This window comes from Podarcis filfolensis (assembly GCF_964270895.1).
Source record: "Podarcis filfolensis genome assembly, chromosome: 3".
Taxonomy (NCBI): domain Eukaryota; kingdom Metazoa; phylum Chordata; class Lepidosauria; order Squamata; family Lacertidae; genus Podarcis; species Podarcis filfolensis.
The window spans coordinates 39,052,285-39,071,656 of NC_139606.1; the positions used below are offsets into that span (position 1 = coordinate 39,052,285).

Sequence of the window (19,372 nt, forward strand, 5' to 3'; positions counted from 1 at the left end):
GAGTTACTACTGATATTGCCCGGCAAGCTCTTGGGGTCAGTATCTCTCAGCCTAACCTTCCTCAACAGACAAAATGAGGGACAACCATTCCTAGCTGTTCTTGAAGGCAGCTGCGGGAATGCAGATGTAATAAACAAAATAGATTAAATATGAACATGCCTGACACAGACAAGGCTACAAATGAGCCTCTCTTTTACCTTGCTCATGCCGATGCTAAATTAATTGAAATATTAATTTCTAATTAAAAGCATGATACGTTCAGTTTTGAGTGTCAGGCTTTGTTTAAGCAAGTGTAGCATCCCCCCTTTTTTTAAATAATTGTGTGAATTTAAAGTCCTCTCTGCTGACAGAACTGTTGTAGCTAATTAGAAAATTCCATTAGAGGTTATGTGTATATGGGAAAGGTGGTTCTCCGCCCCCTGCCCTCCCTTCTTTATACCTCACTAGATAATTGTTACCTTTTCAGATCACAATAGATGAATTTATAAGTTTGAGCAGCAGCATTCATGCATTTATAATAGCAGAATGGCATGAGAGAACTCTTCTTAAAAGCTTATGATTATGATGCTGGGTGCTTTATTTTAACATGGGCGTTTTAACCACATTCCAACTTCTTGCTATCATCCCCTACTTGCACCACCTGATATTAAAACAGCTGGCACGTTTGCTGCTAATATTATTATGCCTTTCAATTGCTTGCATTTGTGTCCAAGCGCAAATTTCCTAGGTCAGCTGCTATAGTAAACAGGTGGGGAGGTCAATGTGGACACAGGTGGCTTATATGATAGTACAACAACAAAGCACCACTGAAGGGGGGAGGACACTGGATGCCCTTGAGAGGTTGAGGCACAGCAGGTTTGTTCCTGGGGCTGAGTTTACAACTGTTAAGTGGTAGCAGCACCAGTCGTGATGCTAGTGCCCCACACTGAGTGATGCTATCTTCGCAGCTAGTGCAACACACACACCATACCTTTAGTCTGCTATGTAGTAAAGCTCTTTAGTAAGAGTCTCAGGTTCCAGGTCCCCCCAACCCTATGTACCAGTGCCTTATAGTGGACTCAAGCAGCTGACCAGCAAACTACTACAGAAGCTGTTGCTGTCTGCAGATTTCTTGCAGAGGGTACATTCAGAGGGTCTTTTTTTCCACACTCTCTCTTCTGCATTCCTTATAAGTCCACCAGAGTATAGTAATTTCAACCCAAGCCAGTAATTCTGTTTAGCAAATTAGTCTGCATGGCAGTTCTGCTTGCTCCTATGCTAAAGGCATGCATCACTGCACATTAATCTGTTTTGTAAGCTATTAGCAAGCTATTCTTTAATCCTTCAGGTGTGTGTTTTACCTCTGATCTGTGGAGACCTGCAAGCCCTCACCAGAACTAATTCAGTTCTGGGCCATACCTTCAGGACAAGAGGGCATTTGAGAACCAGCCAGCGTACCAATCATGTCAGTATGAAGCTGGGGAAATCATCCTGCTGTAGGAGGATCCAGCTGTGAGGTTCTTGAGGCTGTTCATTCCCTGCCTTCTGTTCCTTCCTTCTTACTGATTGTTGAGTCATGTTGTGGGTTTCTTGTTTTTGAAAAAAATGCGTTATCTTTCCTGAATTGTGACAAGCGATTATTCTTTATTCCATTCCTTTAATGCTTCCCAAATTTAATTAAAGCAACAACAGCAACTTCAGCTTCTGAGAACAATCCACCAGGACCATCTCCTGTGCAGTTGCACAATTGAAACAGATTGGAAGTGGGCAAGAGAAGAATGTAAGCAGCTCTGATGCTCTCACCAACACGGGGCTGTTCATGAAGAAATAAGCAGCTGGAGGCAGAGATGATCCAAGATGTTTTGGTGCTTGAGTCAGAAACTCAAAATTCTGTTCCCCAGTGGCAAGCACAGAACAATAAACTACATCATTGGCCATTTTAATTACCCCATTTATACCACAAAATCTGCTTCCTCACACGGCCCAGGGGTACGGACCAGCCCTGCCCCTGTGCTTATGGGTGAAAGGGGTGCAAATGTTTCAGATGCTGCTGTTATTTTTCCAGCCAAGAATTCCTAAATCAAGAGTAAGGGTGCAATCCAGGCTCTGGCCAGGCGTAATGGGACTACCATGCTGCTCCCACCAGGGCTGAATGTAGTGGGCAGCCAAATTGCTGTGGATTTGCTTTGGCAATTGGGCTCAATGCCGTCATGTGATAGCAGCAGGGCCAGCTCAGCATTCAGTGGATACTGGCCTGGCTCAGCCCCTCTCTGACCCTTGAATACCCATTTCAGTGATTTCCATAGGCTATTGATAGTGGGGACCTTGCCAATGGTACTCTCACCCGCACATGCGGCAGGCAAAATGGGGAGCTCCACACTAGCTGAGTGATGCTGGCATCTCTCTCTGGGTGGGAGTCAGCATGGGTGATCAGAGAGACATTTCTGCCCAACCCAACCCTGTGCAGTCCAGCAAAAAGGGGGTTTGGACTGCAGTGTTGTTAGTTCAAATCTGGAAAGAATAATTTGTAGTATGTCCCCAAGCCAGAGGAGGAGACTGAGCTACATAAACTGAGCAAACATGAATTAGGGCAGGGGTCAGCAACCTAAGGCCCATGGGCCAGAAGCAGCCCGTGGAGGTCATTTGACCGGCCCACAAGTCGCCCCCAAACCGAGCTGCCCACTCACGTGCTGCGCGGCGTGGGGACTCGCTTCTGTGGTGCCGAAAACCGGGTCTGCACAGATGCAGAAAATCGCGAGCAGGTGTGCTCACACACGCATGTGGTCCGGCCCATGGAAGGATCTCCGTGGGACCGATCCGGCCCAGGCAAGATAAACCTTGCTGACCCCTGAATTAGGGCTTACCCACATTTACTTTTCCTCCTGTCTTTCCACACAAGGACTGCACTTTAAAGCTATATGTCCTGGCGCCTTTTTCTTTTTGGCTCTGGAACTTTCCCTGCAAAAACCTGCTCTTTGGCACCCAATCAGAGCAGAGCAAATGTCAATCCATGGGTAACCCAAATTGACGATTGCTGCGATTGAGCAATAAAGCATGAGTTTTTTGGGGGGAAACTGGGGATGGGGGGAACGACAAAAAGCTCAAACACAGAGCTTTAAAGCAGGACCTGTGCCTGGAAAGTGTGGTGCAAAAGGTAAATGTGGATAAGCCCTCTGTTTCCTCGAACAAAGCTCTATTGCACTTTGTTTCGGTTTCCTGGGGCATTTACATCTGAAATGTTTGCCCTATGACTCAGTCTAGGCTGAAAAATTCTGAACTGTATACATTTCCTGGGGCAAATCCCGCCCCCCAATTATTTAAGTCCTTTACACTGTGTGTTTACTCAGAAATAATAACTGGGTGGTGTTCCAACTAAATTGTTGCACTAGCACAAGGATTAGCACCAGCTCAAGGGGACTTCCCTCTCTCGCATGCACCACAAGCAATCTCCAAATCTGCTCTGGAAGGTTGGGAGAACCTCCAGAAGAGATTTAGGGGGTGATGGGAGAGGAGAGGGGAAGAACATTCCCTCACAAGGAGAAATCCTTGGGCTGATAGAACATTCTCCTGAGGGCTACTTTCAATACAACCACTTGCATTCTTGGTTTTTAACCTCTCCTGTGCTTGTACATTTTAAAAATGATCAATTAAGGTAAATGTCTTTGAGCAGTTGCTAATAGCTGGAAAAAGGCATATAATTTTCTGAGATGAATGAATACAAGGGAGCCCCTTGTTCAGTTTAGGACTGGATTCTTAACCTAGTCTGTGTACAGTATTTTGAATAGTTGTTTCTAATGGGTTTTACTGATGATTTTATCGTTTTATTCTGTTTGTAAACCATCTTCAAGGGTTTTCTTTTTACAATCAATCAGTATATAATTTTTATGAAATAAATGAATTACGTTTAATTTAAAAAACATATACATGGGGAATCTAGGATAGGGAAACATTATTCTACCTTGCTTTTTGTGAAAAGGACTGCAATCAGTGCTTTTTTTTCTGGGGGTACTCCAGGGAACGCAGTGCCTTCCCCCCACATGTTAAAAGTGTGGCATTTACTGTAACAATTTCATGGTGAGTACTGATACCTTTTTATCTAAAAAAAGAAAAAAGCACAGACTGTAACAATAAAATTCCAAGGGGGGGCAGCATCAAATCTGTTTGTATTTTGAGCCAACACATTCAGTCCAGAGAAGCATACTTGTGCTTCACTTTTCTGCTTCCAGTTCCTTGCAGTCCTCAACTTCTGTGTTTGAGATATGAAAGATATATGTTCCACCCCAAGGTCACTACATTCACAAATAGCACTCGATAGCGAGGGGCAAGAAATAGGAAATTGACCATCTGAGCTGCTGGCCACACAGTGAGTTCTGCTAAGAAATACTCCGGGAATTTCTCCTTAAATTCCTTCCAGCTGGCTGCTACAGTGTGACCTTGAAGTAGTCCCATTGTCATGAAATACCAGCACCCGAAAAATGGAGCAAAAAGCTGATCTATTGTTACCTTGATGATGACAACTTTGATGTGTCCAAGTCCTTTTCTCGGGGTTAGTTTGTCTACCAAGGTGTACCAGTAATGTAGGGGCGGTCCCATGGTGCATCCCGTTATAAACATGTGAGATGCACGTTCAACATCCCACTTGTGTTTGGGATTTTGCCTTCGTTCCAAAGACTGCTGGACTAGATCTGCAATTCCCAGCAATAAACCGCTACTCACTGTATTGGTAATGATAAGATTCCGCCCTCCAAACAATGGTGCATAGAAGCGGGCCATTGCGGCTAGCTGTTGTATAATACGGGCCCGCATCTTCCCCTCTTTCTCCTCTGAAACAAATGCATGCAGATCCGGTAACTATGTTGAGAGCATTTTTCTGAACTTTCAGCCTTCCTTTCCCAGACTGAAGGTATTCTTTTTCAGGGATGGTTGCATTGTGCTTTTAGGAGGATTATTTCATTGTGAGGACCTGAGGAAGAATGATGTTACAGCAGGCATGTATGATGAGTCACAGGAAATACATCATAGTATTCTAGTGAAGAATTTTACTTTTGTGCTTTATTATGATGTCATGGCTGATCTTCAGCATCTTGCACAGCACACACGTAGCAGAAAAATAAATTGCATCAACTGAACAGGTACATGTAAATATAGCTGTTTCTTACATCACTTAAGATGAGCAGTCCAAAGAAAAGAAACTTTTACTTTGCTTACATCCTTTTTATTTCAAGAGAACGTAAATGCACTTTATCTTAATTGGGCCCTTGATTGATGACCCTAAACAGGACACCTATAAAGTAGTTGCTTTTCCACTAAAGAAAGCATGCAAAACAACTTACAATCACAAACAAACAAAATAGCCTTCAGCTTTCATTATGAAGACCTATACAAAGCAAATTATAGCAAAGTTTTTAGAGATCCAAATTCGATATAATAGCATCCCATTAAAAACAACTACAATAAGTTGGAAAATAGCTAGGAAAGGTTTTCAGAACTTCCTGGCTATTTCAGGTGAAAAAATGTTTTCACTCTTTTCCCTGACCACTGGGCTGCTGCTTCTTCTTTGTACAATCATTTGTGGTTGTGTAACCCCTCTCTACCCACCTCCACATCCCAAAAAGAAGAGAAGTAGCCCAGTGGGCCTTAGGTGATCTTACCCTCATAAAGGAGTGGCTCTCACTTTCAGTTCTGGAGGAGGATTCGGACGTATATACAGTAAAATGCAAAATAAGCAGAGCCATTTACACTTTTAAAGAAAATAACATTTGGCATCCGGGGGGGGGCAATGGAAGAGTGCACCTTTGGGGGTGAGGTCAAGCTGTTGGAAGCGTCTGCTGTGGCTGCAGAGACCGATGCGGAAGAGACAAGTTTTGTTGCAGCTGGGGCAGATGAAGGCGTACAATTGTGCTTCTGCAGAGGCACCATGGCGTTTCTTCTCTCTGTGCTCCTCCCAGCAGTCCTTTTGCCTCTGGTCCCTGCTATGAATATGCAACCTGTCTGTCTCCAGGCACCGCAGTTGTCCGCAAGGGATTCCCACGTGGCAAGGTTGGTGTTGCCAGCCTTCATGTCACATTTGCAGACCTCTTATAGCACAGAGTTGGTCTGCCAACAGGCCTGGTACCTGACGCCAGCTCACTGTAGAGCATGTTCTTGGGAACCCGGCCATCTTCCATTCTGTGGGCATGACCAAGCCAGCATAGACGTAGCTGAGACAGGAGTGTGAACATGCTGGGAATGTGGGCTTGGGAGAGCATGTATTTGTTTGAAATTCTGTCCTGCCACGTGCAGCAAAGTGAACTGGGCTTGGAAGGCGTTTGGAAAATAGAAGAGCCAACGTTGATAGATGGGCTACAGAATTCCTTTGCTAGCTAGAGCTTTCAAGAATTAAAGAGCAAGGGCGGGGCCTGGCAGACAAATCTAGGATTTAGTCTGTTATACACAGGTAAGAATAACATCCATTATTCTAACTACTCTTTGTCTCCTGACACGCCTATGTTTGCTTCTGGCTGTGCCCTGCATTGGGATGTGGCCACAAAGGTATGCATCCCTCAGGCAGAAAATGGTTTCCCACCCAGTTCTATGTAACATGCTGCAGCAATGCAGGTGGGAAATGACCTATATGTGGATGTTTCATATTCCACATAACTTAAAATACCTTAGAGTAGGTCCATTGATACTCATGAATCTGGGTATGGCTTTGTTGGACATCATCCTGTGTGTATTTCTGTAAATATGTACCTGAAAATGCATGTAGTGTTTGGTTGGTATAAGCATATATTTCACTATTTTAATATCAGAATAAGAGATACAACTGAGGCAGTTAAGTATTTTGTTGGGCCAGCTTGCTACAGCATAGGAATATGCAATCCTTTGAGTCACTAACATCCGCATATGCACCTGGAGGTAGGCTGTATGAACTCTGTATTGATTTGTAATGTTTTGTTGGGTCTCTGGACCGTAATAAAGATTGTTGTTGTTGTTGTATATGCACACTCGGAGGTGTTTAAGACAGTGCTTAAGCTGGGGAGAATATTATCTCCTGTCCTTTTTTCTCTCTGTCAGGACAGGTGAGGGGAAAGCCTGAGGGAGTGGGGCGAGGAAGATTTGCCTTACTTTGTCAGGCTGCCTCCTTGCAACTGCAGGACTGAGGTTGACTTTAGGGGAACTTGCTTTAAGGGGATATTTTAAGTGGTAGGGCAGCCCCAATAACTCACCCATCTTCTCCTGAACACCCAGTAGATCCATCTACCTGGGGGAAAGTTTTTTTTTGGTTTTGTTGTTGTTGTTTTGCGCTCGGTGGGATTTACTTCTGAGCAGAAGTGTCTAAGCTTGTTGTCAGTAAGTACCACAGGCTGGATTTTCCTGGATTTGCCTGTGTGCATGAGCCAAAGGGGCAGCAGTTGAACTCAGCAACGGAAAGTGAAAGAGGGAGCTGGCTGGAACTCAGCTTCCAAAATGTTCCCAGTCTTCACAGTGTCTGGGCATGCTCATTGCTACTGCCTCAGATTTGCTGAGCCACTCCAGTTTGCCTTCCCATAAATATGTCTCTTTGCAAGCCTTTGAATTCCATCTGGCAGGATGGGGACTTGTTATCTTTTAAAGCAGAGGTGTGGAATCTCAGGCCTGGGTGCTGAATGTGGCCCCCAGACCTCTCTATCTGGCCCCAGGCCACATCCCTCATTAGCCCTGCTTCACACCTCAAGTGTTTTTGTCCGGCTGGAATATGTCCTTGAACTCTGAACATGCCTCTTGCTTGTCTAGATAGTGGACAGGGCAGTCCGTGTGTGTGGAATTGTACTACACAAAACTATATTATACTTTTGCCTCTGGCCCTGCCCACCACTGGCACATGGTCTCGAGAAGGTTGCCCAGAGGGAAATGAGGTGAAAAAATGTTCTCCACCCCTATTTTGAAGCAAGTTTGGTTATAAAAATTTGAGGGCTTTGTAATAGCATCCCATGAGTTGTGTGAGGCTGCTGTCGGGAGGGAAAAGACCATCCGCTTACCAGCATACATGGCAATTTTGTGGACTCCTACAAGCTTCTTTCTATCCTGGATTATTTATTTCAGCCAATTCAGTTTAACAAGTGGTCTACGTTTTCCTTTTAACACAAAGGGTTGTGAATCATACTCAGGGGTAGAGGCATTGGAATTAATGGGCATGGATTTACTCTGAGTAGAACTATGATGACTTACAAACCAAGGTGAATAGCTGTCCCCATTTGGGGGGGACAGACCAAAAAGCAATAATATTTGGGGTAATGGCCTCTTGAAATTGCTTTCTTCCACGTTATTAAAGGTAGTTTGAAGTGCATTGAGTGCTAAGAGATGCATTCCAAAAATTCCCACTGAGTAGGTAATTCAAATGTAGCACCCTTCCCCCCCCCCCCGAATTTTTGCTACCAGAGAACACTATTATTGTATTGCACAGCAATAGCTCAAATCAATTTTCACATCCCAGTCCAAGTTGTTACTCAGGATTATTATGAAATCTAAGCCACTTTAGTTTCTCATATCATAAAACACTAAGTTGTCTTGCAACTTGAAACAAAATTGTAAAACTGAAGAGGCTGGGTAATTAATATTTCCCATGTTGATAATTAACAGGATTTCCATCCAGAGAGTATTGTATATGTTCTTGAGAACTCAAGAGACTTTTTGGCTAAAATGATAACATCTGCAAAAATCAAGACAGAGCCATTTATTCAGAGAATTTCCTGAAGATACCTTGCCAATTACTTTTTACTAGTAGGTGATGATTAATCATAACTTGTCTGGCTTTAAGCAGGTAAATCCAGTTTCTTTAACAGAGAAAAATGGCTCCCCTTTATTACATACACAGCCCAACAAGACAGCAACAAGAATCCACCAACAGCATACAAATCAATATGGCTAACCTGATCCAAAAACACCCACCCACCCCACTCACACACGAAAACAAAGTTCACCACAGCCAATCACAAACGAACAACCACACCCTAGGCCAACCCCAACCTGCCTCACCACCAAAGGAAAACAAGCGAACAGCAATGAGAACCTGCACAAACGATGCTGACACAAAACCCCAAACATACATTAAGTAAAATAGAAACATCGCCATCCAACTCCACCCCACTCACCATGGCTCCCTCCACCTCTTCCCCCCTATTCTTCCTAATGTAACACTAATGTCTCAACAAATGAAACTGATCTGTAGAAAGAAGAGACATTGCACATACTTTTGTAAACCAAGAAATCTTTAATAAAAAAATGTTTTTAAAAAACAGAAAAGTGCTACATGTAAAACATGTAAAAGTAAATGTAAACATCTAAAAGTAAATGTTGGGCAGGATATAGGAATCTGAACACTGTTTTGACATACTTTGTTTGTGCAAATGGAAGGACAGTAGTTTGCATGAATTGTTTGTGGTTACTTTGTTTTGCTTGATGACAAGACTATCATCCAGGAAAGGGCTATATTAATTTTCAGTGGTGTTGTTGCATGTAACTTTGATGGCGGGACAGAGTTAATATTTTTCTTTGGTTCTGTGCAGTAGATTTAGAGGAGGCTCATTAGAATTCATGGACATGACTAACAAGTACATTGTTTTCATTGGGCCTACTCTGAGTGTAACTTAGTTGAAAATAACTCCTTAAGTAAGTTCTAGCATTCGTTTGCTACCGATTCTGTTCACCAATACAAAGATGTCACCAATGTATCACCACCATATTAGCAGCTTGTTGGTGGGCTCTTTAAGGATGACTTAGTTAAGTTTGCTCCTGGGCATCTGCATGGCTCCATTTTATGTCAATTTATTTTTGAGAAGCCTGAACAAGTCATAGTTAAGGAGCCCACCAACAAGCTGCTCATTTGTTGGCGATGCATTTATGACATCCTTTGTCATCTGGACCACGAGCAACAAAAGTTTGGAACAATTTAAGAATGATACTAACCATCCATCCCACCATCAAATGTGCACTTAATAGAATCATTACAAATCATATGGGATGTTCTTCTTGTCACATAAAAAACAAGATAGTCACAGATCTTTACAATCAACCCACTGATGCTCACATTCATTTAAAATGGAATTCCTCCAGATCACGCACAAAAACATCATCTGCAGATTGAAATGTTTTTGCAACTTCAATGAAAACTACCTCAGGTCTGAAGTGGGTGGTTTAAGCAAATGAAGGAACACCCAGTTCAGACCCCATAAGCATATATATGAAGTTAGGGTGTCTCGCTCCAGTGTGCATAACTTTACACTTGCTTACACTGAATCACATTGGCCATTCACCTATTTTGGAAAGCTCCTTTTGGAGCCCCTCACAATCTTCTTTTGTTTTCACCATCCTGAACAATAAGCAAACTCATTATCACCTCATTACTGCTCCCCTCTGCCAATCAGGTCATTTAACTGCAATTAAGGAAGCAGAGATCCCAATACTGAGCTCTTGTGGCAAATCCTTCCATTGTGATAAATGTGCTTTTTGGTTTTTAACCTGTTACCAATCAATAAGAGGACCTGCTCCTTCATCTCACGACTGCTTTTAGCTTTTGAAAGCTTTTGAAAATTTAAGAACACAACATATACTCCTGTCCATATCCTTGTTGACACTCTCATAGAACTCCAAAAGGTTAGGCAGGTTATCTTTTTGGAAAGCCTAGAATTTTCTCTCTCTTTGCTACTATTTGCCTTAGTTCCTCAGACTCCCTTCCTGAGAAAATTAGTTAAGACACAGAGGCTTGTAGGTGTTGTTGGATTACAATTCCCATCATCCCTGACCATGCTGGCTTGGGCATATGGGAGTTATGGTTCAAAACACCTGGACAATACCGGGTTGGGGAATACGGCTCCAGACCTACACAAACTAAGAACTGAAGTAATACTAGGGCAACCAGCTCCTTAAGAAACAGAATGACTAACCAGCCTCAGTACATTAAACAGAAGATCACCTGCAAAGCCAGCAGTGTAGTGTTTGTAGAATGCAAATTCCCTGGATGCCACATGAAGTATGTAAGGAAAGCAACTACAGGCCTTAGTACACATTTGAGAAATCATGTCAAAAGCAAATAAGGAGTGGGCAGCCGCAATAAAAATAGCCACTTCTAAGTCAGAAACCACAAAGAACTGATGGCTAAAATTCCCAACACATTTCAACACATGTCTATTATCAGGCAAGCAAATATCCGTAGACAATAAATAAAATCAGTATGAAAGCAGAAATCTATAAAAGCCCGGAATAACATAAGCGTACCATCTGTGCACAAAATAAATAGCTAGTCTGAAAATTAGTAACGTGCAATCCATAAATACCTTAAGAATAACATGAAGGTGGCATATGGAATCCTTTTGGAAGGACTACTAACAAGTTTTATAAAATGATGAACCTTCTTCTCTTACACATATGTATAGAGAGACGATGCGTTCTGTGACCCATGAGAGCAGTGTAATAACTGAAACAGGGCAGCAGTGATGGGTGAAATCAGGTTGAAACTTTAATGACTACAGCAGGTAAGCAGGGTTGGCATGGCAGTAAGGCAAGGATTGTTGCCTCATTCCAGTCAGCCCATGCTGGTGGAATGGCAGAGCATGGCACCCCACCCTTATCCCATCCGTGGTGATCACCCAGCGTTGAACCCAGGTGTGGTGCAAGCCAGGCATCCAGGTTCTCACTGGGTGGTCAGGGTGAAAAATTCCAGCCAGGTAGCATGCCTTAGTCAAACCTTTCCTCAGGCCCCTTTTGGGAGCCCCTTTACTATGCCCTTTTTGCCCCACAAAAGTACAGAATTATCTCAGCACCTAATGTAAGCAAAGCTTTATGTCACTGAGGGAAAGGCTGTAAAAACTCCAACTGAGGGCCAACTCAATTTGGGAAGGAAAAAACTTCTTTCTCGCCTTGTAAAGCAGTGACCCGGGTAGTTAGTTCAGTGAGGCTCTAGCACCAAGAGCAGGTGGGTGGGAAGCTTGTAGGGCAAAATGGCCACAAATCCTCATGGGTGAGGCCTTTTAAGGTCTCGGCTCCTCTTGCACCTCCCAAAATCGTGCAGGATGCCCAGCATTCTGCGAGATCTCACAAGAGTTGCAAAGAGATACAGCATTACACACACACACACACACACACACACACACACTGCTTTCCGGGCCCCATGCTGCTGGGCAAAGTCACCCCACACACATGTTGCCCTCAGAACAAGGCTTAAAAGTCTAATGGTTTTGAATTACAATCCCTAGGTCTGCTCAGAGTAGTCAAACCCACTACACAATGAGATAGCTCTGCAATTCAAGCTATGAAAAGGCCAACACACAACATTCAAACTAACTGTGACTTTTCCAGTAGTTTGTGTGAAAAATAGTAGTTAAAATTGTGGGGTAAATTCAGAGCCCAGAAGGATGAAAAGCCTGTTTAATGCTGGTTTAAAATCTTGTTTAACTTTTTTTTATATTAAAAAAGAAAATCGTAAATACAACTGTGCAATTGACAACGAAACTGAAACGTAAACAATTCAAAGTCTATCTGTATTTTGCTTGTCAATTTTTTACATACGCACACAAATCACGGGTTGTGTATAACGAAGTCATTGGACTCATGGAATGACTTCCAACTGCACAATGGAATTTTGTGTCCTGCTCCTTCCCTTTCCATATCTGCCCTAGTGGTTCTCCCAGGCATTCAGAGCTTTTGGGGGGGGGGGGGTTGCTGGGAGAGGAGAGGGAGGGGAGGTTCTATTCCACATGTGGAATTTATTCCGTGAGGACAATAACCTCATCTACAAGCACATCAGTGTATGACTATCTGCATTGAAAGGTTATTTGGAACAAATTTTACCACCTCTGCTCCCATTGAATTTGATCTTTATCTAGAAACAGCATTGAATTTTGCCCCCCCCCCAAAAAAAACCCCAGCCACTTTTAGTGTGTCAGGACATGCGAAAGCTCTAAATTTAATCTAAACGCCAGTTTCTGAAAGGTGCAAAATGCTTTCAACACTCATCCATCTCAGACCTTTGATGTACTGAGGGTTGTATTTCAAGAGTTGGCTGCCATCTCCCATGACAGTGAGAAGGTTATTAGAGCAATGTGACTCCTGCTTTGGTAACCTCTGAATTATGGAATCACTTGGGATAAGTGGATCTTGCGGGAAATTCCAGAATTGGCACAGGGAAAGGTAGCTTACCTCAGAAAACATTCCCATTTCAGGGCTTCATTAAGAACATGATTAAATAGTCCCATAGATATTTTTTTTTTGGGGGGGAGCAGCTACAATAGGGCAAGCAGCTACAATAAGGGAGCTACAATAAAGCATCTGAAACTCAGGACATGGCAATAACAGGTCCATTGCCCTGCCTATAAGATAACAAAACAGGTAGCTTTTTCATTATCAACACTTTGCTTGGGGAAAGGTGCAAATGATTTGAAATGTGGCTAGAACAGGGAAGTAAGCTCCATGGAAGTAAGCTCCATGGACATATATTAAATCAGATAGCTCCACTGGTCCATTATAACAAATTCATAACGTCAGTAAAATATTAAATTTATTAGTATCAACAAATAGTCATGTGGCAGTTCATCTAGTCTGAAATAGAATACTGTGAACTCAAAAGCTCACATGCTGCATTGTAAACATTAGTTTATCCCAATAAATACAGTATTTTGCTTCCCAATATGACACTGGCAAATCTTAAAACACTTAGTAGGAAGTAAACCCTATTGTGCATTGTGGGACTTATTTCTGAGTAGATTAAGCTGTCACTCCCATGTCAGTGGGTTTAGATTGAGACTGGAATAGATGCTAATCTAATGGAAAGTAAAATGATTCAAATATATAAGCAAAGTGTGCTATACACCCTTTCCTGGACTTTCAAATTTCAGATAAAGGAATTGTACCTTCCTACATAAAAGCTTTGCCAATGAAAAGCTAGTATGTCAGCAGAATGCTAATCTAATACAAGAACTGCTGCTATAAATTTATTGCATCAGCATGATGATTCCATCCCTGTGGTGCATTTTCAGTTATTATCACTGCTCCCGATTATTCTCAGTGAAGGGGTAGCCAAAGGGGGCAAATGTGTTGCTAACAATTCCATCTATTAACAGGAGCAGAAAAGGGTGGGCTCTTCCAATTAAATAGCTACTCTTCAAATTATTACAATTTGACTGGTTGCCAATTATTTTGCGATTCATGGATGCTTCCACCAATACCAACCTGCCTGTGTATTGAGATTTGCAGGGGAGGCCCCATTTGTGATCCCATTGCTGAGTGAGGTTCAAAGCATGGGGGTACATGGGAGGGCCTTCTCTGCTCTGGCACCACACTTATGGAATTATGTCCCCTTCGAGGTGTGCCCAGCTTCAACATTATTGTGCCGATTAGTGAAGATGTACCTGTTTCAACCAATGGAGTGGGGTAAAGTACATTGTGGATGGAGTGTGCTTTACTTTATTCCTGATGGTGGTGGTGTTTACTGGGCAATCTATTATTTACTCTCATTTCAAATATTGCTAATTATGGTTTTTAAGGTAAATGAATCTTCTGTCCTGGCACATTTGGGTGAAGGGTAACTTATAAATAAATAAATAAATAAAACATACATACATACACGTTTGCAAGTTAAAAACCAACCAACCCATAGATCAGAACAAAAAATTAAGCATTGTTGAAAACTCCCTTAATGTTCCCAATACTAGGTATGTGAGCTACATAGAACTTTTAGTGAGAGATACTTATATTAGATCCTTTTCAGTTAAAAGTTTGGTCCCATGAAATTGGCACACACAAATTAGATGAGGACGGTAGAGCACATGCCTGAAATAACTGGAGGCTGTCTAAGAACTTGGGTTAGATGATTGTGTATTACTGGTATGTATTCTTGTAAAGTGTGTATTTTTGTAAATTGAGTAAAGGGGCATTTCTTTTGATAGAACTTAGCACTGGTCAATGCAACATTTTATAGTATTGTATTTTTTGCATTTATAGGGATGTTGTTGTTACAATTCACTTTCTTTCAGCATAAAGACTGTTAAAGAATATTCTTAACATACAAAGCCATCCAATTCACCCAGCATATGACAATATGCTATCAAGCTATTACTGGTCCATATGCGTAAATTAATGTATTTTGTAATGTATTTCTTTCAGACATCATTGTTCTCATCGCTTCAATAGCAGTTGTTTCTGCAAAAACTCAGGGTAACATTTTTGCAACATCAGCACTGAGAAGTCTTCGTTTCCTACAGATCCTTCGCATGGTGCGCATGGACCGAAGAGGAGGAACCTGGAAATTGTTAGGTTCAGTGGTTTATGCACATAGCAAGGTAAGGGCCTGTTCATATCCTTCACTTCTCTGAATTTTGTCAGTCATTCATGCATGTATTTCATGCTAAAAAAAGAAAGAAAAGGAAATACAGAATCCTGTAGCAGTGGTTTTTGTTCTGCATCGACCATTCACATTTGTGTGTATATCTCGGTTAGGGACCCTTCACCTCACCATGGGGTCAGATATAACCTGTGACGCCATTTCTCAAAAACCACCTGCTAATGAACTGGTGCCACTGATGGAGGCTGATGTCAGCTGATGGGTGGGGGTTCCATTCTACAATGGCTGCGCCAAGTTGCCCTGCTAGGAATTGGCCCACAGCGCCAAAGTAGCCCTGCTCATTTTGGCTGTGTGCTTCCATTCCCATGCTGGAACATGTTGCTCACCAGGGCAAGGAGGACTGAGCATATTACACCAATTCTGGCCCGACTGCACTGGCTGCCAACTAATTTCTGGGCCCAATACAAAGTGCTGGTTCTGACCCTGCAATCATAATCTGAGGCCCTTCTTCATGTGCCTCCTCCACAAGAGGTCCAGAGGGTAACAACATGAGAGCGAGCCTTTTCTGTGGTAGCCACCCTCTTGTGGAATGCTATCCCCAAGGATGCACACCTGGTGCCTTCATTACGTATCTTTAGGCACCAGGCAAAAGCATTCCTCTTCCCACAGGCCTTTGGCTAACTAAACAATCCATGGCTCTTTAAACTATACTGGGGGGTGGGGTCTAAAGAACAGCACAGGAATACTTGCAAGAGGTCTTTCAAACAGCCCAGCAATGCTCTCTAAACCTCTGAAAACCCTAACCCTGGGGTGCTCTTTGACTTTCAGTTTTTGACAGGCTTAAGAGCAACATGGGGCTGCTTGCAAAAGGGCTTTCTAACAGTCCATGTTACACTTTGAGGTCCCCGTATTCATATTGACAACAGATAACTGACAGGTGAGAAGGCCTGCCTACCTTTCAAATTTGGCCTGGCAACATTTTGATTGGGATTGCAAATATAAAACTGTGATACATCAGTATGGCTAACAAAATGGATGCACAACTAACACTCAAAGATACAAGTCAAATATAAGTAAGCAATAAGGGCTGGAGAGATATTAATCTGACTTCCTTGCCAGAAAACATTCACTACCCTGGTATGTGTGAATAGCTGACCTATGCAAAGTGTTCCCAATCAATGAGAAAAAAGGAACAGTTCAGCTTATCACAGCCTCTCTGATTTATCAATTTCCACAGTAATAGTGGTGTCAGTATGTTGCAGCAAAAACTACACAGAGTTTTATGGCACCTAACAAACCTGTGACATAAGCTTTTCTCATTTATTATTACCATTTTCTTAATTTATGAATCACCTTCCACATGAATCTCCAGGTAATTAAAAACTACTGGAAAAAAACATGGCAGCATTGACTTGTCCGCTGTTGCAATTAGAGATACCATCTGATCCAAAAACATTAGAGAAAACATATGGATATATAAACAACACCCCATGCCCTTGTCCTAGAATATAATACTTCAAATCACTTACCTACAGCAGATGCCACACCTCTGAACGTTGCCATCTTGGCTACAGCCCCCTTTGACACTGGAGCAGAGGAAGCTGAAACATTTTACTTTTAAGACTTCAGTATCTCTGCTCTGTTAATCACTGTTACGTAGTCATAATCCAAAGAACCATGCAACCCATTCTGCTTCTCCAGAGGGCCTTTGGTCCCTTGTTTCTTGAACAGCAAAGCCAAGTTGCATAGCAAGCATCTTGAGATGGAGGAGAACTTTTAAAAAGTTTGTGATGACATGGAGGTCTGCCAAGCACATCCAACCTCTTAGGCTTATCTCAAGAAGCAAATTGCATCTTGGCCCTGAAACAGTATTATACATTGTAATGTATAAGGAGAATTTGCGTACAAGGAATTTTTTTGTATGTAACTAATAAAGTAACTACAGAATATGCAAGTACAAATATTCCAATAAATGGTATTGGTACAGATAGGTTGTCAAAATACTTGTTTTTAATACTCTTTTTTTTATCCTATAGGAATTAATCACCGCCTGGTACATAGGATTTTTAGTATTGATTTTTTCATCTTTCCTCGTCTACCTGGTTGAAAAAGATACAAATGCTCAATTTTCTACATATGCAGATGCTCTGTGGTGGGGCACAGTAAGTACAGAATCAACTGAACTACATGATTTAGACTATGCAATATTTAAAAACCATGACCTAGCATGAAAGTGCTCCCATGCAGGCTCGTGGAAAGGAGATTCTGGCCACTGTGCTCTTGCCCTGTCATTCTGCGGCTATGCAGTCATGGTTTGGCTTGGTGTATCATCCAGTCCAGGGCTTGTGATTTAACTCCCCCAAACAAACATGAGCTGTAAACCATAGGACAAATCTTGATTACCGCTCATTATTACTTTGTAAGTCAGGTTCAGATAGCATGCTTAGGCCAGCTGTGACTTAGCTCAGTGCAGCACAGAAGCAGAATGACCAGGAAGGAGCAAAGGGGCAGGGAGCTCCTTTCCTGGAGCCTATGATTTATCTCTAAGCCAAGCATAGGCAAACTCCGGCCCTCCAGATGTTTGGGACTACAGTTCCCATGATCCCAGACCACTGGTCCTGTTAGCTAGGGATGATGGGAATTGTAGTCCCAAAGATCTGGAGGGCTGGCGTTTGCCTATGCCTGCAGTCTAAGCCATGGTTTGGCTTAGCGTGATATGCAAACCAGTTCATAATCAGAGAAGAAGGCCTTAAGTCATATTGGCAGCAGCTGAATTGTGTTGGTATTTGAAGCTTTGAAGCATATTAGTCCCACATGACAGAATGATCTGTGGATAAAAATGATAAGTGTCCCTTTGGTATGGTTAATTAAGATTTCAGATTTCACTAATTAGAGCAGCTGTATTATAATAAAAAGACACTCATCACTTAACCACATTTGATTAATTTTTGGATTGTTTGCTTAATTAACAGTTAACCGTAGTGTACTGAAATAAATTTTGCTGCATTAAATAACATACCTAGGGAATTAAGAGCCTTTTGATATTATCATAATTTGGATATACCAGTTCCAGACCTTTTCGAAGTTGTTTCTGTTACTGAAGATCATAACAAAAGGAATTTTAAATTCTCTAGAATAGAAACTTAGGGCTAAAGAGAGAGAGAGAGCGAGATTTTTTTGCTTATTCCAGATCATAGCCCTTTAATTGTTTTGTCATAGCTGCCGAAAGCATTTATACAAAATTAAGGTACATTTTGTAAACTGCTTTGCAGGTTGGTTGGGTTTTTTTACAATCAAGCAGTATATAAATTTTATGAAATAAAGAAAGATAAGCATGAGTTCTTGTTCACACAGCAAGGTAAATGATGAAGTTCTCAATAACATAAGGCTGTGTACGCACTAACCCACACACAAATCAACCTGGAATCGTACATACTTCACTTCAAAATGTTGCTTTCAGTCTTGATTGATTCTAGTTTCTGTCATCCACAGGGGTAGGGTGACCATGTGTATTTGAAAATCCTCCCTTTGATTAGATTATCCTAGCATTCTCCTCCCTGTGCATGCCCCAGGTGAATGCAGAAGGAAGTCCTGATCTTGATATATGCCAGTTTACAAGATCATTGAGCAGGTGTGGATACACCCCCCTCTCACACCTCATTGCCGTGACTGCATACATCTGTTTTCAAATAGACACACTGAGAGGTTATACACAATCAATCTGTAATGAATTTTTTTTCCAGAATGAAACCAGTTCTTCAAGAAGTGCTTTTCATGGGCAAAGAATATGCAATAGGTATAGAATGTGGGCTACATAGGGGAAAAACAATAACTCAATCTACACTGATTCTAGGATAAAATGTAGTAGTAGTAGTATTTTGTTACCCACCCTTCACCCTAAGGTTCCAGCAACTAAAAGAAAATGTTAAAAACAGCTTAAAACAGCTTACAATCTCAAACATAAAAGTTTCCTGGCACTGTTGCATGTATGCAGCCTTAATTACAGTTACTTAGATTCTAGCCATATGTTACTCAAATGGTCTGTGACATATACTGCAATGTTTTTCTGGGAACCATAATAATAACAATTCATTATTT

The 19,372-nt window shown here is 41.9% G+C and overlaps 2 protein-coding genes across 5 annotated transcripts in view; one reads left to right on the top strand and one right to left on the bottom strand.

Moving 5' to 3' along the window:
* Positions 1-19,372, top strand: part of KCNQ5 (potassium voltage-gated channel subfamily Q member 5) — a 255,071-nt gene that overhangs the window by 203,078 nt on the left and 32,621 nt on the right. For all 4 annotated transcript variants that reach the window (XM_083607215.1, XM_083607218.1, XM_083607216.1 and 1 more), the window contains 2 exons: positions 15,097-15,272; positions 17,311-17,436. In XM_083607215.1, the coding sequence (XP_083463341.1) occupies positions 15,097-15,272; positions 17,311-17,436 (302 nt within the window). The remainder of the gene's footprint in view (positions 1-15,096; positions 15,273-17,310; positions 17,437-19,372) is intronic.
* On the bottom strand, positions 4,126-5,000 carry LOC310759775 (mpv17-like protein 2). Its single transcript, XM_083607480.1, has one exon. The coding sequence runs from the start codon at positions 4,783-4,785 to the stop codon at positions 4,219-4,221; it is 567 nt and encodes a 188-aa protein (XP_083463606.1). The 5' UTR covers positions 4,786-5,000; the 3' UTR covers positions 4,126-4,218.

What these genes read in the sequence shown, in the direction of transcription:
- LOC310759775 (XM_083607480.1), bottom strand. Translation starts at nt 4,785, where the DNA reads ATGCGGGCCCGTATTATACAACAGCTAGCCGCAATGGCCCGCTTCTAT.